Genomic DNA, 26,567 nt, shown 5'->3' with positions numbered 1-26,567 from the left:
GGTCTCTACTGAATGTTGATTTTAACCTACAAAGTACTTCAGATCATTAGCAGCTGATTCAAATGCTGCCTATGCTGTGCTGAAGGTAAAGAGCACCTTTTAAGAAATCCATGCTAATGTGTCCTGTGGCCACGTGGTTTATTTAGGTCTTACAGAAAAAATATTCACTGTGAACTCTGTCCTGGTTCAAATAATCAACCCATGGCACATCAGGTGCTGTTTCAGACAAAGGAAAGGAAACAAGCATGTGTGTTATATGTTAGGTGACTATGTGGGATATGTTTGAGATGTTCTCTCAGTCTCTTTTCCATCTTAAAAAACAGAACGGAAGTTTTACCTGGGGACATCTGCCCCATCTGTAGATCCTGTCTCTGCTAGACCAGGTGTTTAGTCAGGCAAAGTTGGGCCAGTTGCAGTCCTGGTTAGCAAATGCACAATTTCTTCCGAATTAGGAATATTACATTTTCACTGTCACACAGTGTCTAGCTCCAGTCGCAGGTGCCACCGCTCCCAGCTAGGAGCGAGGTAGGGTGCAGTCAGCAGATGCATTTTGCTCTCTCATCCTGCATGCAGTCCCAGGAACCAGGCCCTCATCTGCCCCCTTGCCTGTAAAATCTTAATGGTGTGACAGCCTGCCCTAGCAGGGGGTAATTTTGTTTTCCAAGACACTAAGCAGCCAACCCAAGGCCTCACAACTTTTCCTTTTCTTGTTTTAATTTTTTTTCTTTGCAAATTTTATTCTATATTAGAAACTTCCTTCTTTCAATTGTTTCTATAAGAATGAAGGTTTAAATTGCATGCAGCCGTGAATACACACTGAACTCAGGTGACGTTATGGAATACATCCCCATCGTATAAAATTGTCACCACCACTGTCCCTCTTTGCAACATTTCTGTGTAGCTTTGCTTTGGGAATTTTACATAACTGTAATTATATGAACTTCCTTAATCCCTCTTAGAGAAATATTTTTGAATGCTGTTTGAACCATATTTGAAGTACTGTTTTACTGTATTCAGATAGTCATAGAAACACTTTATACCCGAGACAAAGTTTGCAGGACGTTCTCAGGCTCCCCTTTGTAATATCAGCTGGAGCCTATCAGCTGGAGCCTGTCAGCTCTCAAAGGAAAGCCAAAAGCATCCCTCATAAGGGAGAGCAAAAGAAAGCTCATACAAAATGGTCACCATCACCTTCCTCTGCACTAAATGCTCTCTGATGTGAGTTATCCGAAAGAGCTCAACAGTAAGGGCAGAGGAGTTTATAATTGTTTTTAATAAGCACTTGATTGGTATTTTTTGCATGTCTCACCTAAAGCAGTAGGCTACATGGATAGGGGTTGCTGTTGTTAGTACCCCACGTCTTCCCACTGTCATTCTGCTTCTTTTTAATTGCATAAATTCAGGCCTGATCCTAAAAGTGGACAGATCTCCACATCAGGCTGCCTCTGTCTTTAGCAGATACATTGCTGCTTTGGACCTCAGAGTCCAGTTGATCTAGTTCAGATCCAGATATCATTCTATCATCTGGTTTGTAAAGAAGAATTTCAAGAGTAATGTGAGGGATAAATTAATTCAAATGTAATGTTCAATCAAGAATGTCCACCTCTCTGTCATGCCATCACCCAGATTCTTTCTCCATTCATCCTTACAGACAGTGAGTTGATGTATTTTTGTTGAAGTACCAGTTTTTTTAATGTTGTAGAACTTTCTGGTTTTCATTTCTAACGCTGCCAAAAAGGAGAGGATCCCTGGAAACATCCAAGATCTGCATCATTCATGACCCCGAGTTGTTTTGTGGGTCACTACAGAGAGTGTTTTAATTGAGCTAAATAGAGCATACAAAAGATCAATGGAGCATTGTGAGATTTTGTCGTGTAAGTTAAAGTAGACACAACTGTTTAATTCTATACTTGCCTTCAGCCCAAGAGACCCATTTTCAAAATTGTATTTTGATTATATTGCATATTTTCTTTAAAAAGTCTGCATGACAGAATTAGGGTTAGGTTAAACTGTCCTTCCATTACAGTATTTATATTTATATCATAAAGCTTTTCAGTGATGTTAAGCTCATTAATTCCTGACAGTTTTAAAGCAGGATTTCCAAACAGGCACATTGCTGGTCTGTCACAGCTTAGGTCAACAGGGAAACTGGCAGTTTTTAAGAAGATCCTAGAAACACATTTTGAAATAGTTGGAATGGTTAAACTGATAAATAGACTGTTAAGTGCTTGAAATGACAGTTTTTTAAATTGTCATATGGCACATTGCTGCTAGAGATTGTTTCTGCTGGAAGGGGACAGGAAAAGTCTCTGCCTTCCCACAAAGGTTTCCGAACTTCAATGTTTTCTCATTCATCCTGAATCACACTGGCTAGTTAAATGATTGGATTATCAGGATTTAGTGATTCTAAATAATTTCATTGTTTCATCAGTCTTATAATTTTAAAATACTTTATTATTAATTAGTCAAGACTTCAACATGAATAATAATGTATCAGACCAAAATAATGTACAAGTTTTCAACGGTTTCTAATCTTTCAAAATATTTTAATAGAGTTTTGAAGAAACCAATGCTTTCATGATGAAAACATACTTTCAATAAAAAACATTTAATTGAAAAATTCTGCAACAGCTCTTTTAATTATCACTGAATAAAAATATGATAAAATATTATACAGAAAAACTGAGAAAGATCATATCATCACATATTAGAAGCACAGCAGTCTTTTTTCATACTCTGCTCATGTGTAAGTTAAAAACTGTTGCCCTAAATGCTCAAAAAGATGAAAAGAGAGCGTTTTCAGCTATTGCCTACATATTTAATGATTATATAGCAGATATGGTGTACATGTGCCTTTTCGAGTTTCACTGATCTATGAACTTTATATTATGCAATATGAAACAGAATGCAATTGTATTTTAAACAGTTTTATGCCAGAAAAATAATGAAGATGATAGAACAATACAACACTAAATATTTGGTAATAGCATTCATTAAAAGCCTTATTTTTTTAGTAATTCATACTTTTCTACCAATTTATTTAAAATATTTACATAAACTTTGCTTTATTTGAGTCAACTGAGTTTAAAAGCTAGTATTGAATATGCAAGTGATGTCATAGGAACCATACTTGAAACACTGCATTTTGATGTCCTCTCTGAGAGTACAAGCAGCTACTTTTGTATGTACAAATGAACTCCTAGAACATGTTTTGTATGAGTTTATCAGTAACATGATGCTACACATTCTCCATCCATTGTTGACCTCTCCAGGTGGGACATATTTGGAGCTGTCATTGGTACTGAATGTGGGACACTGGAATCTGGCTCAGCTATGGTATTTCTCAGAGATGGAGAAAGAAAAATATGCACTCCATACATGGACACTACAGGTTATGGGAACTTAAGGTTTTATTTCAGTATGGGTGAGTATATATTCCTAATGTAATACAACATGTGAAGCATGTGAGATTTCAATTGTGCAGTGTGCATAGAACTACTTTAAAGACTCCTCAGAAGAGGATAGCTCTGATTTGTGACTGTGATGCCCACAAGGATGTAAGACTCACCACTGTCAGTCAGACGAGAGTCCACCCTTCTGGATGCCCACACAGGTATACAAACAAGGTGGGCACATAAATAGGCCTCCCAAAAATAGCCTCCCAGATGACACTGACTTGCAGATGAAAACCTTCCTGAACCAGACAGGGCACTCTGAGTTCAGTAGCCCTTGGTGGACTTTTCTTCCATAGATTTATCCACCCATTTTTTTTGTCTGATATAAACATCTAGCTCCAAGTTAAAACAGTTTAATATAGAAGTTGCATGAAGGTGTGTCCATCAGTATTTAAACTTCCTTTATAGTTAAACAAGATGTGGTCAGTACAGTTGCTGGAAAAACCCATTCAGCTCACCACGAGATAGCTCTGCTAGACCAGCTGAGCAGCTCCCTGGACTCCACTGACGGCATGAGTTGGATCCCCATTGATATAAAGGAAGCTTAAGCACTTGGTGCACACAGAGGTGTTGGTTCACTCTTGTTCAGTCCTCAGGCAGGATTCATTACACAAGCACAGGTTGTTATTGCCACTTGAGGTGTCCAAACGAACCTAAGACATCAGCACAAGGCTGCCAGATATAACCCAGGACGTGAGGGGGAGTCACAGCCTGCTGGAGTAGTAGCTAGGTGAGGCAGGCCCCTCCACAGTGTTTAAAATGATCTTTGGTACTTGTGGTTAATCAACTGAACCTGACTGTTGTGCCCACAGCTCCATAGTTTAACAATTCTTCATCAATTCTTCATCATTCTTCAAGCATCTTCTTGTCTTGTCTCTTCTAATTTCACTCAATGCCACTTACTCTATTATTAGAAGAGATAGTAATATCTTTGTCCTCCTTACCACACCATAGAGGATTTAAAGGTACCTGTGATATCCTCCCACAGTCATATCCATGTAGACCCTGGTATTAACCCATCAGAGTCGACAGAGTTGCACTCGAGGATGAGATAGGAGTAGCACAGAGGTGGGACAGCCTTAGCTGGTTGAACCTATAGAATAGTTTCTGCTTAAAAGCCCTTACTATATTCATAAATATTTTCCTCTGCTAACGTATTGGCCTAGGATGAGTTTCACACAGAGTGTGCTATAGTGTTCTAGGGTCTCGGAGGAGGTACGGCCTACATGTTGTCTCTCTCGTGAAAAGCACTGATGTGGTGTTAGCATCATCTGTGAACCTTCCCTGCTCGGACAAAGTGCAACCTCAGTCATTTACCAGGGCTAAGAAAGGAGCCAAGAACAAACCCGTCCTGTCACTTCCCCTCCCTGCTGTTGCTGTCAGTGCAACTGCACCAGTTGGGTGTTGCAACAAACCAAAATCCCTATGAACACGGTGTTTATCATTCAGTACCTCACAGTGTTTTTCCAGAACTTTTATTTTGCGCATAAAGGAAATTGCATGAAGTTATTCTGTCAACACCATGTTTGGGGGAGGTAAGAATTTTTGCTTAAAAATAGAGAATAATAGAATCATAAAGGAGGAAGCAGAAACTAAACTTGTGACCTCCACAAGCAAACTCTGAATCAACAAGAAAAAACACACTTTATTTAATGAATAGAAGACCTCATGTTGTTGTCCTAAATTGTTGCACATCTCCTCTGCTTTACATGAATTACCAATAAAGCACAGGAAAAAGAGGATGCTTTTTCCCAGTTCTTCCAAGCATTACACACCTGCAAGAGAAACAGGAAAGAAATTTGCTCAACCTTCTGAACTTAGGGGAGAAGTTGTCAGCACATGCAGGCACAGAGGATAGTGGGATATCGCCTGAAAAATTTATTCTGTACATACTTGTAAATTAAACAAATAATAGTTTAAACCTTCAGGCAAGCAGAGGATTTGAAAGGACATGTGGATGTTCGTTATTACAGCATAATACACATGAAAGACGCACACCTTATCTAGTTCTCTGGACTGCTTTGCCTAGTCCATTCCAAGAACTATCCACCTGCAGTGAAAAAAGCAGAGAAAGTGTTTCATATATGCAACCTTTCTACTTTACAGATTTTTCAAAGAAGCTTCCTCATCCTATTTGTTTCTGGGTTGTTTTTTTTTAATACCTGCAGTACCCATAGTGTACAGGGAAATGATGTTCCCTGTTTCAAATTCAGATACTTTGTTTAAAAACCTTTTTTCCAGAACACCAAACTAGTGTGATGATGTCCATCTCCTAACTATAATGCAGAACTTAGTGCTCATATTTGCCAATACATCTGCTCTTTCAGAAAGGTTAGTAAGTGTTTTGGGTTCTACTGATGTGAAGATACTCCAAATGCTGCCCCGTTCCTGTGAGGCAACCATGTCACACTTGTTTTGTGTGATACAATAGACTCCATCGATCCCTTTTTAGGATATGGTGTAGACAGTAGAAGAAGCAGCACAACAAATAAGGTACACAGCAGTCTTCCTTGTTTCCTGCTAAGAACACATTCTCAGCTGCTAAACTATCAGCTGAGAAGTGTTTAAGAGGTCCTCACATATGATGTGTGTGGCTGCACGGAGTGTGAGTACTAAACAGTTTACTGACAAGAAGTCAAAAAGCAGAGCATTTCTGTGTAAATAGGATTTAAAGCATACAGATAAAAGTATTGCTTTAGGCACAGCATTTTCTATTTAAATTGTTTTGATAAGCTGATTAAGAGAAGTACTTGAGGTTTTCATAATTGTCACCCCCCTTGATCTCTGGCATGGTGTATCAGATCAAATAGTTCTAATACACTGTGCCCTTAGGTCTGGTGTTCTTTTGTTTCATATCCTAAGTTAAATAGCATCTGATTGTAATTATTTTCATAATTATGGCTGCGTAATATGATTCCACTTTCCAATAACAAGGGCTTCAATTAATTTTTTTCTCCCTCAAATGTGTGTTGTACAGGAGGAACGTGTGATTCTGGAGAATCCCATGAAAATGATGTCATACTTTACGCCAAAATTGAAGGCAGGAGGGAACACATACCTCTTGATACTCTGACCTATGCTGCCTACAAGGTAAATCACCTTAAGCAAAGTAGGTGGATGGGATGGATAGATCAATTTATTTTCAGGCCGTCACAAAGATGTTGCATGTTGAATTCCAAAGGGCAGTCAAACATGACGTTCCCAAGCACATAAATCTTGCGCAGATCTCACAGTGATAGGGTGCTTTTGCAGCACGGCTCTGCAGTTATTGCTGACTACTCCACCCCTGAGCAGGACTGCGACGTTGGCTTGTGCTAGGATAACAGGCAAATGAGCAATGGGCAAAAATTTTGGGCTGTCAGCTGAAAACTTTAGTCATAACGTCTCCTCACAAATAATTACTCCTGTCTCCACTCAAGCTCCTGCTAACCACGGTTTGATAGGAGCTACATCCTGAGAGGGTCAGTCATGGTGGGATCAGTGGCTAGGTGGAGAGTGACTCGGAAATGCCTTGATGTCTTTCCCATGCCTAGTGTAGGAAATTTCACATTTTACAATTTTTCTTTCCATTTTAAATAGTTGTGTGCCTGCTTAGAGGGTCTGCAGTGATGCAGGCACGAACTCAGTCTGAACTCAGGAGGTGGTTGCTGGCAGCATGCACAGGCAGCATCTCCTCTGCCCATAGTGCAGCCTCCTGCCAGCCACGTCCACCACCTTCAGGCAGGACAATAAGGACCTCCAGCTTGCTGTCAGGATCCTTCCTGTCTAGGGCAAGGAAGAACTTAGACCATGTCTACCCTAAGTAACCCAGCCCTGAGGTGTCCTTATTCTGCTGCTGTAAAACAGACAGTAAAAATTGATGTGTGATACATATACACATGGATGCACCACAGATTGAAATGCGGTATGCTTATACAGTGTGTGGGAAATTTGGTGATAAAGATGCAGCTGATTTCAAGCACAAGTCTGTGTGCTTTTTCACTGTAACTCCAGCATTCAGACAGCAAATGTTTACAGTAGGGCTTGGCCTGGGTTTGGTTGAGTCACTTGCATTGTTTCATTGTATGTGGCTTCCCTCCTCTCCTGCTTCTGTGTGAAAGACAGGGTAGAGCTTTTTTAAAACTAAGGAAACTGTAACTGCAAAATAATAAAAAAATTAATTGGGGAACTCAGGGAGAGATAGGATCTGAAATTACACTAAATTCATTGTGGAGTATTTTTTAAAACAAGCAGTTTTAAAGCTGGCATCCTCTTTTAACATAATAAAGGTCTTAAGTTTTTAAGACGTTGCTTTAGGACAAAGGCTAAGCTTTGTAAAGCAGTGCTTTCATTTATTTCAACAACATAATATCCTCCCTCCATATGCCTGTGAACTCATGCTATTACTCCGTTCTCACGTATTCAGACTAGACATGCCATTACCCTGCCTTTGCTTCTGTGAGCTGAAAGGCTCCAGGACAAATATCATCTTCCATTACCAGCTGAGCACTGACAAAATAAACCAGTATTTTTCAGAACGCAGAAGGTACAGTCTTTTCTACAGTGTCTTTACAACCAAACAATCTGATCCCACTAAGGTGATAAGCAGCACTGGTATCCAGAGTGTTAACAGCTATGCACGTGATATAAAATGTTTTTTTTTTGGATCTTTTGTGGGAAAAGGTGGCTAAAAAAGTTTACAGCAATGAAGCAAGGAGAGAGAAGAGCACATGTTTGGTTCAGCACACTTGGAGTTGCTTCTCTATTTCAAATAGTACCTTATGACCTTTTTGAATATTTTTTATTTTTATTTAAGCCTGATTTAATTTCTTTTAAAGGTTCCATCTTTGGTTTCTGTTGTCATTAGTCCGGACCTGCAGACTCCTGCAACCAAGTTTTGCCTGAAGCAAAAGAGTCACCAAGGCCACAACAGGAATGTCTGGGCCGTGGATTACTTCCACGTCCTTCCAGTGCTCCCTTCCACGGTGACTCACATGATCCAGTTTTCCATCAATTTGGGTTGTGGAACTTATCAACCTGGTAACAGGTACAACCAGTGAGCTCTCTCTTTTGTTTATCAGCTTTCTAATACATTTTGGTTTATAACATCTATATAAGTATTTGGAATTTTTTTTCCTCAGAAAGAAAGGAGCCAGTTAATAATGACAAATATAAGGTGCTCAAAAGTTAATGTTTCTCCTCATCTCTGCAGGCCCAGATTTATATATCTCGCATGCAATAAGGAGTCTATTAAATAGCTTTCCAGATCAAAACTTGCTTTTCTTAGTCCATATTCTGAAATATGCTCACGATTTCAGAGCGACTTTTGCTTCATTTTCTAATAGATAAGTGATTTACCTCTCAATAGTGTGTAAAGGGGAAAGTATTAAAGACAGCAGCAGAAACCTGCCCTACTGACCTCTGACAGATTACCGATGCCACAAGCATATCTAATTCTTGTAAGACTGGTGATAAATGGTTCTCATCTAAATGACCATCAGTGAGAGGACCTCATCGTCTGTAGACTGACCACATAACTCTTTTGCTGGCTTCATTTCTTTCGGACATTCAACATGATTTTTTCCACGGAGTTAAGGGACAGGGAAGGGGAAAGAAAGGAGTCATTTGCTGCTCCATATTTTTTAGAATTGTAGAAATGTTGGTTGGAAGGGACCTTCGCAGGTCATGTAGTGAAACCTGCTGCTGCCAGTGGGATTGTTACCACCATAGGTCAGGTCAGCCATGGCTTTGTCTATCCATGACTTGAAAAATCTCCATGAATGGATATTGTGCTACCTCTGTGGGTGACCTGTTTAAGTGAAAAAGTGTTTCCTAATGTCCAGTGCAAAACTCTGAAGCCACGTCTTTATGGCCATTGCCCTTTCCGCTGTGCCTGCCAGTACTGAGGAGAGTTTGGCTCTGCCTCCCTTGTGCGTGCCCTCTGCACCATCGCAGGCTGCCATAGCTCTCCCCTCTCACCAGGCTGAGCCAGCCGGCTCCTCGGCCCCTCCTGGCTCGATGCGCGAGGCCACGGACATCTTGGTCATCCTCTGCTCCACCTCTCCAGTTTCTTAACATCCTTCTTCAAATAGGGGACCCAAAACCAAACTGCCCACTGTCCCTCTTTCCTTATGTACATGTGAGACTGTTTATCCTGATACTTTATAAGGATCAAGTTACTTTCTATTTCTCCAGAATCAAGAGTTTAAAGTAAGAGACTGTAAATGCTTTCACATCTATGTCCTGTGGCATCTACTTCCAACTGGAAAGAGCTGCATTAGCACTGGCAGTCCTAGCAGCCATGCAGGGCAGCAGTATTCAAGGGGCAGCAAAAATCAAGGCATTGCATTTATATGTGATAGGAAGGGAAGGCAGCAACATTTTTCTACATGGAAAGTGAAAACTTTGCCTGTAAACATTCCTGGCCTGTAAACGTGTTATATAAAGTCGCTATCTCAGTGTATTATCTGATGTGCATTAGTATATATTTTGAAAGATTAATATTCTTCCTTCATGTAAACTATTTCTGAAGCAAAGTAAGCTTCTTCATAACAGAAGAAGCACTAGGTCCCCATTATCCCTGTTTGTATTTCCCAAATACAGCAGCATTTCCCATCTCCTGGTCCACAGCATTACTCATAATGCTTTCATTACTGCAAATGTGAGAGACTCGCACTGAATATAAGCAGTAAATATGACCCTCCAAGGTATCAGTACAGTTAAATCTGAAATAAATTAGTCAAAACCTCCATAAAACATTTTAATACACATTTACAATATCACAGTGATGGTACATTTAAATAAAGTAATATTGTCAGCAAATTATAATGAAAAGTTATAATCCAATAATTTAGTATTGAGGTGATGCATTATGACTTTTATAATGTTCCACTGACATTACTTAAAATAAAACAGAATATTACAAGCTAATTATACAGAGGAAATTACAAGAGTATTTCAGTAAAATACTAAATCCATAATAAATCAAGCACTTTCTATATTACTTTTTCAAGGTCTTCAGAATGTAAGACATCTAAGGACTTCCTTACACTCCTAGATTGTAAATAAACAGGGAAGGAAAAAATTCTAGTAATAGCTTTTGGAAAATTGAACTTGTCAATGAACTTTCGGGAGAATGGGTTTAGTAACTTGTCATAGACTCAGTGGATGGTTTCATAGAGTTTCCAGTTCTCTAATGTCACTATCTGCCCATGGATTGCTTGGTTTACTACTAGTCTATGGAACCAGAGAACAGCAGCTTTTTTCCAAGCAAATCTGGAAATTTTGTATATGGTTATGTCACAAAATTCACAAAAATTCACCACTGAGCACTCCAGGCTCTGTAAGGGGAGAGGCCTCTGTAAGAGGCCTCCAAAGACCACTATGGCTGGGCAGTGCAGAGGCTCCCACGGCTCCCGGGGGCTCTGTCTGCTATGGGGGCCTTTGAAGGGTGCTCTTACCCAGGTCCCCTCCACCTTCTGCAGTCCTCAGCGGGGGCTGGCCATTTTCACTGTTCCATAGTGCTTTTCTGATCTCAATTCAGGCGTGATGGATGGAGGAGGCAGATGACTGAGTAGTCCAATGAAGTTAATATTGGTCGGCAACGAAAGGGAAGAGCTAGCTGGTGCATGAATAACTAGTGATCTTTTACCACCTTCTGAAGATGTAATGGTTAGCAGCTGGCAATTATAGCCATCCTGTGCTCACATGATGCTGTCTAGCTCTGATTAATACAAGTTTTCTCCTCATTATTTTTGAAACCATTTCTAGCTGGAAACAGGTGGTAGCCAAACAAGGACTAGGTGTTTAGACAATCCTTAGTCTACAGGCTACCCTTTTAGTTTTTAAACATCCAGATTTGTTTCATGTTTGTATTTTCAGGATTTTTTGTATTCAAAGTTTGCTTAAAATTGTTTCATATTTCAGCATCAGTTATTAGGAATAGCAGATTTGATGGTTTCTCAGTGCTGGTACTTCTACATTCATATCTATGCCAGGTAGGTTCACAGTGTCTTTCTCCTTTCTCTCCTTCACTGTTATCAGCGTCAGCTTGGAGTTTTCAACCAACCATGGTCGCTCTTGGTCCCTGCTCCACACCGAGTGTTTGCCTGAGATATGTGCTGGGCCTCACCTCCCCCACAGCACCGTCTACACCTCTGAAAATTACAGCGGGTGAGAGTGTTCTCCGCAAAGCTAACTGAGATGCAAGATTAGAGAAGTGAATTATAGGTGACAGAAGAAAGCAGCAAAGCACACAACCCCATGCCATCTTTCATTTTTGACTAGCTGAGGACAGCAAGGAAGGAGTGTTCTGGTCTCCCTGGCTGCCCAGTAATGAAACTAGAAATATATGGGGCTGCTTCTGTGGTATAATATTTTTTTTCTGAATCTAAAGATAAATTACAAAAAAAAAGCCTGTGGACAGCATGCTGGTAATTAGAAGAAAAGATATACCTTGTCAAAGACACAAAAGTTTTCTTCTTAGCTAGAGAAACCATCAGTCAAAGCCATATTTACATCCTCAGACACCCTTACTCACTTGGAATCCCAATATTGGGTTCCAATGAAGCACATCCTCTGTACTTCAGCAGATGGAGGTGGTTGTTACTGTCACTTTCTTATATCAACCCTTCTCTTTATTAAGTCTCTTCAGTACTGTTCTGACCATAAAATGTACTGTGACATCTTGTTGCATAGCGCAAATCCTATGACTGTATATCCTTCTGTATCCTGACTTCCTATGACTATGAGAAGAAAGTGTAGCTGAAGCATTGCTGTGGTCTGGTGACCCCCCACCCCCCCATTCCTGTAGCATTTTCATAGGAACCATTACCCCTGGCATGTGTAGGAAGTGTAGCTGCCATGGATGATATGAGAATGATGGCCCAGACCAAAGCACGCCAAGTCCTCTGTGCCCTTCTTCTCAACTCCAAGGGTTTCCATCAGAGTTCAGTCATATTGAAAGGTTTAATTCAGTATGCAATTTAGGAGATATTTATTGTGATGGAGAATTCACTATAGCGAAGCAGGTTAAGGTCTTTGCTGACTTCATGCATTCATACAGAGGAAAAAAATGTCTGGCTTTCATAATGTAATAATTAACATTCATATATTCTATGAAAATATCGTGGGCCATGTTCTTTTTTTTCGTTTGTGTTTTCTAAAGCTGCAGTAACTTCACTGCTTCATTTGAGTAGATTTTATAATTAAAAATTCTCACAAAACTTCCAGTATAAGTAAACAAATCTGTAAAAAATAGTTACTTAATCACTGTCAGTGTAAAATGCTAGCATTTGTGTTATATGTATTTCAGGTGGAACCGAATAACTATTCCCCTTCCCAATGCTGCATTAACAAGTGACACCAGGATTCGATGGAGACAAACAGGACCAATCCTTGGAAACATGTGGGCAATCGATAATAGTTAGTATTCTTATCCTTGATCATGATACATCGAAAGAGTAAATTTTTATATGCTGCTCCAAGTAAATGTATTTTCCACGATCACAAGTCAAAGGAATTTCAGTTTGTTCAATTCCTTTTCTTCTTATCTGCACTTGGTAACAGGTGCATTTTGAAGCTAGAGGGGAATTCTGCCATTTGAAAAGACAATAGCCTAGTAGATTACTTCTTTTTTTTTTTTTTCTTTTAATTGAATGCTTTCCAGGAAAATATATTGGTGGCAAGGGCTTAATGTAACATTTCCTTTGAGTGCTCAGTCCTAATTACATAAATACATACTACACTGTGCTATTAAGGACATATACTGCACTAGCCTAAGCAACAGTTACAGCATCTGGGACATAATTTTCCTTCTGGACATAGAAGATCTTCATAAAGCAATGCTGCTACCAAAACACTGACAAAACTTTTATATTGTTTACATTATCTTTAAGGGGAAAGTACCATCTGTTTCAGGGAACTGTTATTTTAGGAAGTTATTTTTCACCTACCTGTTCTTTAAATGGTTGTGAAGAACTGGGAGGAGCTTACATTGACTCATATAATTATAAAACAGTGCAGAAGATAACCAGGGGCAGTCTTGAAAGGAAATACTTTAAAGCACAGAAAAAGTATTTAAGAACACAGGATAAAATAGATACAATGTATGAAATGCAGAAATAAGCATGATTGAAAGCGCCAGCTATGAAAAGGACAAATTTTTTAACTTGCTCATTAGCCTTAAATGATTTTGGACTAGGTAAGCCACATCCAGATTTTGCTTTGTCAGATGTGTGAAGTATGTAATTTAAAGATTTACGGTGATTTTGTAGTGATTCCCATTAAGGTTTGATATGGAGCCTGGGAATGGTAAATAGTTACATTTTGCAAAATTCTTAAAATAGATTAATGCCTAGTTTTGAAAAGAAAATCCTTGAAGCTGATAAGGTAATGCCACAAATGAAAGTTTTGCACAAAAAGTAATGAAAATTATTCTCTTAATCATATTAATGGGAAGTAGCATCATCTCGACATTCTGGATAGAGTCTAAATGCTTGTCTTTAGAGATGATAATATACATCAAAAAGAAAGTAAAATGAAGAGCATGCTCCAGTATGCGTCATCTCAAAAGAAGTTTTACCAACCATCTGCTTAAAAAGTGCCTGCTCTGAAATTTGTTTAAGGTGTAGAACACTTACAGCACTCAAGTTTTAAAGATTAACATGTTTCTGAGGTTTTGCATGCCTCTCTTGTTAGATACTGCTGAAACTGAAGTTTACACTTTTTTAGGAAAAGATTTATAAATACTGGAAAGCCACTCGAATTCTTGAAGAGAGGAAGATTTTCAAGGATTCAGCACTCTGACTTTTAGCTTCATAACTGTTTCTTATGTGAATTAAGTTTTACATGAAATCTGGAAGCTGGCCATCTTTTAGAAACACTGGAAAACTGCCAATTTCCATAAAGCTTTTTCCATTTTGAATGACATCATTACATCTTTAACCCTTGTACTTTTACCACCCCCTCAAAAAGACCTCAAAAGACACAAACTAATCAAACAGACAGAACAGAATTTTTGCACCCTGAAAAGTGAGAAAATCTAGAAATCAAATGAAATCTGATGGGGAGTTAGTTACAGGGAGTAGCTAACAGGGATTTAGAACACGTCTGCCAGGGAGTACTGACACACTTATGATGGGCAGCATCATCAAACTAGGAGAGGGAGGAAGTACTGCTTGTTATAGATAATTTCGAATTGGTGGCTATTTGGATGACATTCCAAAAGTCACAGTGCAAGTGGATAGCTGCATGTAATAGGCATTCTTCAACAGAAAAGATGACAGTATTCATGATTAAGGCCTGTTTATCACATCGTATTGAAAGAACATTGCCCATGAGTTACCATTTTGGGCTACACCCAGATTAATGCATTTGGTCTATACCCAGATTAATGCTTTTCTTTATAGTAGTGCAATGACATGTAGATTATACTGGGATTTGCTCATCTTTCAGTCCTTCATATTTTTCACAAAATATCAACAATGTCAACTAGGAGTTATTAGAGGAAGATGAAGTAAAAGAGTAAAACAAGTCTGGAGTATTTTTGAGTACATATGATTTGGAAGTTTATTCCATTTGAAAGAATCAGTGAAAGTGTATAATATTTAATAGTTACCTAAGACTTACCAGGGGAGGTTCTAATTCCAATAAGTCCAATGAAGTATGTGGAGTGAAGAGTGAGAAGTCAGAGAAGCAATGGCACATTTTTAAGATCTACAAGACTGCTATTGGAATGTACTAATATATACATTGGACTACATCTCTGAAATAAGATGAAGAAAAGGAAAGGTAAGAAAATGGTCAATGCAGAGAAAATCATCTGATCTTTTTCACAGTCTTAGAAAAATCAGGTACATTAATTAAAACATTGCCAGCGTCTCAAGTCACAGGTAGACATTACCCGTTAAATAATAAATTATCCCTGCCTATCCTGGACACAGTCAAATGCATTTTATCTTTTTGTAGACCTCTTCCAGCTAGTGGGATTAAGATAAATACAGTAATAAGCATAAATACAGTCTGGGCAGAGAAGGGATTGAGAGCAGCCCTGAAGAGGAGGACTTGGGGGTACTGGTGGATGAAAAGCTGGACATGACCCAGCAATGTGCACTGGCAGCCCAGAAAGCCAACCGTATCCTGGCCTGCATCATCAGCAGCGTGACCACCAGGTTGAGGGAAGGGATTCTGCCCCTCTGGTCCGCTCTGGGAACCCCAACACAAGAAGGACATGGACCTGTTGGAGTGAGTCCAGAGGAGGCCACGAAGATGATCCGAGGGCTGGAGCACCTCTCCTGTGAGGACAGGCTGAGAGAGTTGGGGTTGTTCAGCCTGGAGAAGAGAAGGCTCAGGGGAGACCTTAGAGCAGCCTTCCAGTACCTAAAGGGGACTACAAGAAAGCTGGGGAGAGACTTTTTACAAGGGCATGTGGTGATAGGACAAGGGGTAATGGTTTTAAACTGGAAAAGGTTAGATTTAGATTAGATATAAGGAAAAAATTCTTCACCATGAGGGTGGTGAGGCACTGGAAGAGGTTGCCCAGAGAAGCTGTGGATGCCCCATCCCTGGCAGTGCTCCAGGCCAAGTTGGATGGGGCTTTGAGCAGCCTGGTCTGGTGGAAGGTGTCCCTGCCCATGGCAGGGGGAGGAGAAATAGATGATCTTGAAGGCCCCTTCCAATCAAACCATTTTATGATTCTATGAATTGTATGATCAGGTCAGTATACTTTCTTATATTCATTGTATTCTGTTTATCACATAACATAACCCTTAATTTATCTGATTTCTTTTCTCTCCAGTTTATATTGGTCCATCTTGCCTCAAGTTCTGCTCAGGGCGAGGACAATGTACTAGAAATGGCTGCAAGTAAGAGTTATAATTCAGTACTTGTATTCAATTTCTGTCACATAGTTCACTTGATGATCTGCAAGTTGAAGTGATTTTCATTTCAGTCCTTGCTTTTTGAGATGACTAAATATAAAACTAGCATAGCCCCCAGAATGCATAAAGCTCACTGAAGGCTAAAGATCAATCTTTCTAAACAGCAGCATATTTATATTTTTTAAATCATTTTCTTTTGGAAGAGAGTCCAACTTCCAGTTCACCTTAAAATGTGCTACAGAGCACACTGAAATGTCAATGATACATGCTTTATACTGGTTTTAGGGACTGTATCACTTTTATATTAAATTTTGGGAAAGAATCACAATTTTCGTAGTTCTAATATCCCATAGCCTAACAGACCTCAAGCACAGAAGGTCAGCACTCCACTTTTTTCCGAAAGTCTGGCTTGTTAAAATGATTCCAGCCTAGAAAGTAAAGGTATTTACCCAAAACCTGTAAGCACATTCAAGATATTGGTCTAATTATTTTTAGGTATTAATAAGAGTGTGACCCACAGGGCATTCTGTTCTGTTACTCAATTTCTTGTGATCATATCTGACATACTACAGATAAAAGCAAATTCATCATTTTACATATGAACAACTGTAAATTGTGTCAGCAGTATTTTTGTTCCAAAAATGAATAAAAATATTTCTGTAGTGTGTGTTATGTGTAGACTGGTGAGGTGTGCATAATTGTAATTTTTTTTTAATTGGAAAAGTAAGCACTGGCTAAAGGAAAGTCATTGGCTAAACCTAAATAAAGTTTAAAGAGGTTCTTGATCCTTAGATTTGTGAGAGATTTTATAGGCATCTTCAGTTCATGAACTGCAGCCACCGTGTTGGTTTGCCAACCAGGCACAGAAGAAGATGGATCATTAATTACACTGTTCAATCTTCCTCACCCACAGGTGCGACCCCGGGTTTTCAGGGCCAGCATGTGAGATGGCGTCGCAGACCTTCCCCGTGTTCATCTCAGAGAGCTTCACCAGCTCCCGCCTCTCCTCCTACCACAATTTTTACTCCATCCGGGGGGCTGAGGTCAGCTTTGGCTGCGGGGTCCTGGCCAGCGGCAAGGCCCTGGTCTTCAACAAGGATGGGAGGCGACAGCTCATCACCTCCTTCCTAGACAGCTCCCAGTCCAGGTGAGAGAGAAAGAACAGTAATGTGAGGCAAAGAAACTGGGGAACCCCTCCCCTTCCAGCTATGACCTTGTGTATTACTAAGCTGTTTGTTTTAGCAGGTAGAAAAGTTTTTTAAAAACTTCTAGTTCCATTTTTTAATGGTGATTTCATAGCCTTGCCTTTTTTTCCTCCTGATTTGTAAACAATAGAGCCTAAAACAGACTGGAAGGAAGTTATTGTACAGCTTGGATGGAAAATACAAAATGGTAATATCAAGCTTGAGTGTCGAAGCCAAGTGCTAATTAATTATTTATAAGGTTGTGTTTATTTGACAGCTTGTGGCAGCTGATTAGATCCATTCACTATCTCTCCCTCCTTTTCAGTGCCTAATAAATAATTAAATGCTGTAATGATTGGCATTTTTTAACTATATGTGCCACATTGCATTACTTGACAGTAAAAACAAATTGCATGTACAAAACCCCACAACTGATATTTATCAAAATTTGTCTAGATTGAGAAGAACTGAAAACAACCTGGTTAGGAAAAAAAAAAAAAAAAGCAAGCACTATACCCTATAAATATTTGTGTAATTCTGATCCAGGTTCCTGCAGTTCACACTACGCCTAGGCAGCAAGTCAGTGCTGAGTACCTGCAAAGCACCCGACCAGCCTGGGGAAGGAGTGCTGCTGCACTACTCCTACGACAACGGGATTACCTGGAAACTGCTGGAACACTATTCTTATCTCAACTACCATGAGCCAAGGTATATGCATAATATTACAAGGAGTGTTACCTCCATGCAGTTAACGCTGGTAGTGGTAGTCACTGCAATGCAGAGACTAAGTACATCTGCCCACATGGTGCAGGGGTGAGTGGAGTGAAGATATTTTACTGCACGCTGAAAGTTACTGCTTTTCCTTAAAATTTTGCAGCTGTTCTGGGCACTTCCCATTTTTGCCTGCATCTATGAAAATGAATACATGGATTTAACGGCATTCCAGTCTCAGGTGATGTGACAGAATAAGCCAAGGCAGTAGGGGATGAGGGGTAGAAATGTATTTGTGGGAAATAGGGGCATGTTTCTTCCCATGGAAGCAGCCATTTGTAAAGAAAAATTAACATAAATTATTTGTAGCTTTGAAGCCATGGATACCTTCACTACACTATCTTCTGGGATTAGGAGTTTTCAGACAGCACAAGACAGCTGAGACAAAATCTGACCATGAGGGTCTATCCAGGTCAGCAGGGAAATTTCGCTTGCTGCCCTTATGAAGGGGATTACACGACTTTGTGCCAATGCCTGTGGGTTGGACTGGGCGCCCTGGGAGAACCTTCTGGTGACCATGCCTGGGAATCATACAAATCATGAAGAAGCTGAACAAAGAGCTCATCTCATCTAGCAGCACCTATGTTTGGGATTAGATTAGAGAGGAATGTATCTGCCGTATTTAGAGAAGAAGGATTCTTTACTGTTACATTTGTGAGACCATCCACTGATTTCAATAAAGCAATGCAAAATCAGGAAGTCCCCATGAGCACACCTGTAGTGCAAGCCCAGAACAATCTGGGCTGGCTCCATGCAAACCCACTCAGGCGTGGAAGGATCCAGCTTCACAGGGTGCTGCAGCAGAGCCAATAAATCCCAGTGAAAGGGGATGCTCTGCGAGGAGGCACAGGAGACGCAGAGTCGATGGTGGCACCACGGGTCCTGTCCCAGCAGGTCCATTCCTGTCCACAGGCAGCTTTACACGGGGTATTGCCCTGCGTCCCCTTCTCTGCCTCTCTGCCCAGTTCCAGGATACTGCATGTAGACTTGAATATCTGAAGTTTTAAACATTTCCAAAAGAAGGATCCTACGAACTGGAAGACTCATGAGCCACTTTCAAAATTTCCTTTTCTGTCATTTATTATAGTCACATATATATTTTATATGGCCCTGTTTCTAATTCTTAGGTCCAAGATCACAGCTGTAGGAACTATATTTCCCTAAAGGTTTTTAATATGTAGCACTATGAAATTTTTACAGCAAAAAGGAAAATACACATTCCAGTGACTGATTTTAATGAAGTTTAAGATATAAATGTAGTAAATTATATTGATGCCAGAGACTTCTTTTGCTTTTTGAGATTAAGTATGAAACACAATTTCTGTTGTTCTAATAGGGCAAAGAGCTAAGCACAACATGCACAAGTTAGTAAGGTTTTGCCATGGGATGTGTATAGTCCACTCTGGGTAGACAGAAAAATGACAGACATACAAGCCTGAAGATAATGCTGGCAATAATTATGATGAAGAACATGAAGAAAGCTTCACCTTTTCATACTATGTTGTGTGAAAATATCAGCATTTTTGGTAACATAGATGGACTGCTGCAAAGTTTGGCAATCAGTCTGTATCCAGAAATTTAATTAATCTTCAGTCATACAAAAAATAATTACACATTTAATGTTCTCCTGAAAAGGTGCATTTAATCTGCTAACATTTGACAGCTGCATTTTTCTTCTGAGCAGAACAGCGGTGGCTTTTCAATATTAGGTATGCGCATAGCTTGAAAGAATGAGATCAGAGCAAAGGTCTCCCAGCTGGTTTTTAAGAAATCTAACGGTAGCTGGTAATGTTAGTAGGAACACTTTTCTTCTCTGCAGCAGAAAAGTCATTAGCAAGAATCCCCCTCCCTCTCCATCTATCTCCAACAAATCAAAGCCAGACGAGAGAAGCTGTTATGACTGGAGATGTAGTCAGGTTCTGCATACTAACATATGTGCCATATATGATGGTTTACATCAACATTTTTAAATTGTGTTTGCTTAATCCCCTGGGATGAGAAATTCATTTTAACATGTGTTAAATATTTTAAAATCCGATAGGTGTAGCCGTGGTGTATGTCATGATTTAGGATTTTCTGTAAATTACTGTCAGTGAGAATTAGTGTCCATGTAGGAGAGCTTATGAGAGTTAAGAGTGAAAGGGAAGATGCAGGCATCAGAGACAGTCAGCAGCAGAGAAATATGCCCAGGATTATAACAGAGTATTAGCTCACACAAGTGTCAAGTGCTTCATGGCGTATGCTCGATATAGTGCTCCTCCTACCCAGGGTACCGGCTTTCCTCAAGTTCGCCCTACTGAACCATGGAAGACAAAATCATCGGTTCCTTTTAGCATCAGTAGCGATTTAATGTCATTTGTGCCTTTAAAAATTGACCCAAAAAGTCACAGAGTTGCTGCTTATTAGGGAACCCTTGGTAGAAATAATTCACGTGCCAGAGAGTAATGGGGCGTGGTCTTTCTCTTAGAAGGGTATGAAGTCATTCAAGCGTGTTTATTTGAGTGGCAAAAGAAATTTATCCACCACGCATAAAGTGTGTCACACTGCTGATGCCTTGCCATGGGGACACAGCAGCTGTCACCTCTGGCTGTCCCTCGACACTGCTCGCACCAGCCTACGACTGGCAGAAAGCAGCTCCTGGAAATGCCACCCACGACTTTTTGAGTGCTTCACACCTGTTTAGCCAAGCCATTGACTTTTTTCTTGCTAATGGATTAACATATTCTTCATTAAAATCAATGTGACATTAAACAACAGTATTATAAATTTACTCTTTACAAGGACAGTTTAGCAAGTCATTTTTAAGAGTGTGATTTTGCACTAAAAGCACCACAGGCACAAGACTCTCATATGTGCGGAACACATTACAACAGGCAGCCTTAAATCTGGTAAAAACTTGGTATTAAAGTGTAAAATGGTGTTTCCAGTTTACCTGATTTGTCATTTTATCCACATTTGCTCTAAGAGAGAAAGAAAAATATCAGCTAGTGGGTAAGGTTGCTGAAAACCCTTTTGCCAGTACATAATTCTACAGCAGTGGAGACATTTTTCCCTGTTGCCAGTCTGTTTCACAGCTCACGTGTGTTGTGTGGGGCACCATGGTCCTGGTGATTTATGGAGCTTTCAAGAAGGTGTCATTGCTGTGGCAATTAATACACGCTCCCTGCTGCTGTGTACGATAATTGCTCCTGGAAATTAGATATTACTCTTAATTTTCTTTGCAGTTTGTCAATTATAGGTTTGTTGACATAGCTGCCATGACAAATCAGGTGACCTTGTGTACCAGGAGAAGTGCCTGGGACTCACCTCCATTTGCATCTCTGTGCGACTACAGAAGAAAAGTGTCTGCCATACACATGATCGCACTGTTTGACAAGATCAACCTTTTCAACTTGAACGTGGCAGTTTATGGGGGTGGGTTCTTCTAGGATAAGAGAAACTCAAGCATGAAGTCAGTGCTGTGCAGAAACAAGCACAGATGTTAAGAAGATGCATGTCTTCAGATCAGGATAAAATCCACTGAGTCTGAGAAAATGGAGCTGCAATTCATAAGTCCTTGTCAGCTGATCATCCCTTTGCCAGTCTAAGCTCCTGGGCTTCAAATGGAGGGCATTCAGTTTTCTTCCAGCAAGGATAAGCACTTTTAAATTTACAGAGAGCTCCACAGTAGCAGCAAAATTTACAAAATTGGTGGCAACTCTTTTTTGTGGCTTTTGCACATGGCTGTCTCTTAATAAATACATTGACTACCAAGAGAACTAATGATTCCCCTGTCACTGGTAGAAGCTATACCAGTAGATGCCAAGGTACTTGTGGGCTGAATTTAACTCATGATTTTTAGGGTCAGTATAAAATGCATCCCCATGGAATTATTACAAACAGTGAAACTTTCTATAATAATTTTGTTTTGTTTTCCAGAATAATTTCAGTGGAGCTGCCTGAAGATGCAAGACAGGTTGGCATTCAGTTCAGATGGTGGCAACCGTATCACTCTTCTCAAGGTGAAGATGTGTGGGCAATCGATGAAATCATCATGACCTCTGTGCTTTTCAATAGCATCAGTCTAGACTTCACCAACCTGGTTGAAGTCACGCAGTCTCTGGGATTCTACTTGGGAAATGTTCAGCCCTACTGTGGACATGACTGGACTCTTTGGTGAGACACATATTCATTTCTGATCTACTTTTGTTTTCTTTGTCTATTTATCCTACTAAGAACCAAGTGAGTTTGGTAAATGAGTCTTTCTAGCAGCTGTTCAGAGTAATTGTGTCATCCTCACTTGATGGACAAAAATACAGTTGCTAATCTAATTACAATTAGCAGTAAGTTTTTACACGCCATTGCACAGAGATTTATGTTTGATAGGAACTTTGAATGTAGCATTCTTTCCCCACAAAAATATTTAAAAAATATCCTAACAGAAACAATTTAGAAGAGTTTCATAATCTTCACTTAAAATCCAGTCAGGTTAACACGGGTATACAGGTACTGTAATAATCTGTTAAGTGCAGACTCTGAATATTCTGTAAGTGATGTTTAGATCTGTTTACATAGCCATTAGATTAAACTTCAAAAAGTAAAGGAAGCAGAATGTTGGTAGAAGGACATTAGTCATTTGTAGTTTTTTTGTCTGGTATTATATCAATTTAGTCATTTACACTGTGATCAGTATTATGACATGTTGTAATTACGCTTAAAATGTGCTGTGTGTTTAGAAACAAAAGCAAGAAAACCTCACCTACCCCAAAGCAAAAAAAGGCAAGAAAAGAAAAATAAGTGAAAAACAAAGAAAAAAAAAAAATCCATTAGGATTGTGTAAAAATAAGCTTTTTTTAGTAAAACTTTAACCTGCTTCACAAAAATTAAATTCTGGAGTACAACAGTATAACATTTGGAATTAATACAAGAGAAGCTCAATTTAATCTCTGTATTTTGATTAAAACCAAATAACAGCTTCATGCTAGTCTGATCAACGTATAAACCCAGTACAGCTTTAATTGGCACAGATATATTTATTTGGAGAAAGTACAATCACAGTAATTATACAAAACCTCAAGAAAATATAAATAATTTTAGCGTCCCCATAGACACTCAGAGAAACACTGATGGAATTTTATTAACAAGTATCTCTGAGCAGTCTGATTTGACTTTCTGATCATCTGTCAAACTAAAAGGAGTTGGCTTAGCAGTAGGAACAACACCGTATGTGTTCTAGTGGTGATAATGAGGCAGTAGAAGCACCATTAACCACTTTAATAAGGACAAGGAAGGTACTCGCTGCTCATTAAAATGAAACAACATGTTAGGACTCAAACCGTTTGCATCTTCTTCATCAAAGAGTTGGAATGAAAGCCCTTTAATGACATTGTTTTCCCTCTGTTTTTGTAAGACCAGTTTATCATGGGGAGGGGGTTAGGTTATTTAAGATAGCAGAATTTCCTCTGTTTTCCTCCTGTGACTCTAAATCAGAATCAAAATAATAAACACAAAGCTAAATTCTCCATTCCATATATTGGCTAGGATTTGTAGTGCTCAGCCACAGTGGTAATGTTGAACTTTCCATGCATCAGATAAAGAATCAAAGCCTTTGCAATATTTCCTTACTATTTATGTACAAGTATTTTTCATTATCACTGGAAGACATGAACTCTATCCTTCACTGACCTTGTTTCTCTCAAGGGAAATTTTTAAACTTACACAAAGTCTGTACAAATGGCTGCTAGTTAAATTAATTATTGTTGGCTTTTCCCAGCTGTGAGTCCATTTGGTTCTCATTTTCTAACTCATGACTTTCTACGAGCAGAGTTTGCAGTAGCACTGACACCATCCTCTTGAGAAAAGTCTGACAACTGCTTTTTCATTAGTAGAACTATGGTAAATATGCTATAAATCATTTTACAGGGTGTCATCCCCAGGCCCATTTTCACTGAATTGCCTTTAACTGTCTATTAGACCTCCATTTCTGCCTCAGAATCTGTAAATCTGAAATATTTATCCTTAAAACTGGGGAAAACTGGGGAGGAGGATTTTTATTTTTGTTGAAGAGGGAGGTTGTTCTTTTAAATATCTGGCTTCATTTAGAAAAGAGGGGTTTGTTGGTATACATATGTTTTGAGCAATTGTGATTTTTGAGTGTTTTATAATGGTCTATATCTGAAACAGTCACTTTATTTGATTGTAATCGTCAACATTTGGTTTCAGATTCATTCTTAGACTTTATTACAGCACGTGTATTGAGTATACTGAAAGGACTCCAGAACACTTTTAAATTAAATGTTTGATGATGTATGTTAATTTATCACTTTTCCAAAATGCTTATACTCAGGCAAGGTTTTGACCCATATGCCTCTGGACTGTTACAAACTATTTACAGCCACTCACTGAAATGCATTTAAGTATTGATAAGGATGTTAACACTTACTTTTTTTTTTTAATATTCATCTGGTCACAAATAAAATAGCATTATATAAATAAACTGTCTTCAGTCAGATTACGACTTTATGATTTAACTCAATGTAATGGACAATAGAGTGTCCCTGGAACAGCCTGGGGGAAGACTGTAAATCTGACTCGTAATGAACTATCCTCATGGAGCAATGTAATAGAGTTGCCCTTCATCAGCTTCAGAGTTTGCCTGTGTTGATAAAATGTTTCGTCTTTTAGGTTAATTATTACTCTATAACATGCAGAAAGTTTCTTTCAGGTAATCAACTTAATTAAAATGTATTAATATGCTTAGGAATTATTTAGCAAAATAGGTATGATGTGATGTAAAAAGACATAAATGCCTCCTGCCTTTGATGGAAGCAAAGCTGGGGCTGGTGTGAGCATTTTGCCATCATGTCAATATTCTTGGTCACTGCAGCTTTACAAAACCAGCTGCAACTGTTTGGCTTTTCAGTATTCCTGAAAGTACTGGCCTTGAAAACATGGTAACTCTGGGGATCCCAGAGCAGTTTGGAGCAGCGCAGGTTGGCTGACATTGGCTGTGATATCATTCCCAGAAGTACCAATTAGTTGGCAGTGCTTGGAGGGAGAGCGATTGTTCTGAAGGCACCTATGGGTATTGTGTTCCTGCGCCTCCGCAGGTCTAATTATATACATGCTAGAAACCAACTCACAGCTACATATTTATACAAAAATGTAGTCTCTGTGTTCTCATTTCTGAAGACTTTTTAGTTAATTATTGTTATGCCAGGGACATTACTCCGTCTTTTACAAAACCTGGAAATGTATTCCAGCTGCATGACTCCTGGAACAAAGAAAACATTTGCTATTCCATCAGAAAAGGATACCCCTAACCACATACATGGGAGAGCTGGAGAGCAAAGAAGTGGCAAGTAAGGTGGAGCTCCCACCTTTAATGCTACCCTTGTTCAGCTGGAGGCAATTAGTGGATGATAAAGGACTTTGTGAACCCATAATGTGATTTCCTCCCCTTAAAAGAGCTTCTTATGGAGCATCACAGATTGGCTTCATCTAATCACTAGCTTCCTTTTTCACATCTCTTTAATATCCATTTTAAAGAGCTGTTTTGACTTTAAAACAATGTTTATTTAATGCACTGTGTACAATATCCAGTGGCTAAGCTATTAAATGAAAATGAATACTAGACTTGAAGTGTTTTAATCATGACCTGAATGCCACCAGTAAAAAAACCCAGAATTTAAGATTTTTTTTTTCTAGTTTTACACCAGTGATATTTAATAGAGGGAATTTTTGGAAGACAAAGACAAAAAGAAATATTTAATTCTTTGCCCCTATGCTAGGTACCAGTCCTTCACTTGTCTTCCATCACTTTGGGGAAGACAGCTTCTGGGCAGACACTTCATCAAACTGTTTAGTTTCAACTCCTTTATTCCGTTCAGATGAATTTTAGGTAACTGTGATGTGTAGTGCCCAGGTTTATGTATGCAATGCCAAACCATTTTCCAAAGCATTGCTACACATAACTTTCAGCTGATTACACTGCACATGGCTGACTGATACCTGAAGAGCCTGGTTGTACTGGCACAGATTTCCCAGGACAGCTTTGGTAAAACTTTGATTTCCCACATCAGCCATGAAATTTCAAGCTGCATTGTAGAAATTAAAATTATGTCAGACCAAGTCAGCTTTAATTTTCATATTGGCAGTTTTTTGTCATTTGAAAAGTACAAGGTAAAGTTTGGAAGAACAATAAATTCAGGCATTAACAAGCAAATTCTTCTGAAATGCATTCAGTTCTAACAATGAAGACACATACCATAGGTTGCCAGCTGGACTGCTGACGAGTTGTCCTGGTTTGGCTAAAACAGGGC

General features: G+C 39.2%; 1 protein-coding gene across 1 annotated transcript in view; it reads left to right on the top strand.

The window, feature by feature from the left end:
- Positions 1–22,422, top strand: part of LOC104159011 (reelin-like) — a gene marked incomplete at both ends in the record, with an annotated part of 81,005 nt that extends 58,583 nt beyond the window's left edge. Inside the window, 10 exons of the mRNA XM_009696807.1 lie at positions 3,273–3,424; positions 6,433–6,545; positions 8,273–8,481; positions 11,478–11,606; positions 12,748–12,857; positions 16,231–16,297; positions 17,226–17,459; positions 18,043–18,204; positions 21,506–21,681; positions 22,197–22,422. Of these exons, the coding sequence (XP_009695109.1) occupies positions 3,273–3,424; positions 6,433–6,545; positions 8,273–8,481; positions 11,478–11,606; positions 12,748–12,857; positions 16,231–16,297; positions 17,226–17,459; positions 18,043–18,204; positions 21,506–21,681; positions 22,197–22,422 (1,578 nt within the window). The remainder of the gene's footprint in view (positions 1–3,272; positions 3,425–6,432; positions 6,546–8,272; positions 8,482–11,477; positions 11,607–12,747; positions 12,858–16,230; positions 16,298–17,225; positions 17,460–18,042; positions 18,205–21,505; positions 21,682–22,196) is intronic.
- Between the last annotated feature and the right edge of the window lie 4,145 nt (positions 22,423–26,567).

Source organism: Cariama cristata, unplaced genomic scaffold (assembly GCF_000690535.1).
Source record: "Cariama cristata isolate BGI_N322 unplaced genomic scaffold, ASM69053v1 scaffold4383, whole genome shotgun sequence".
Classification (NCBI taxonomy): domain Eukaryota; kingdom Metazoa; phylum Chordata; class Aves; order Cariamiformes; family Cariamidae; genus Cariama; species Cariama cristata.
The sequence above is the reverse complement of the archived record's forward strand: the minus strand, read 5'-3'. Positions and strand labels throughout refer to the sequence as shown.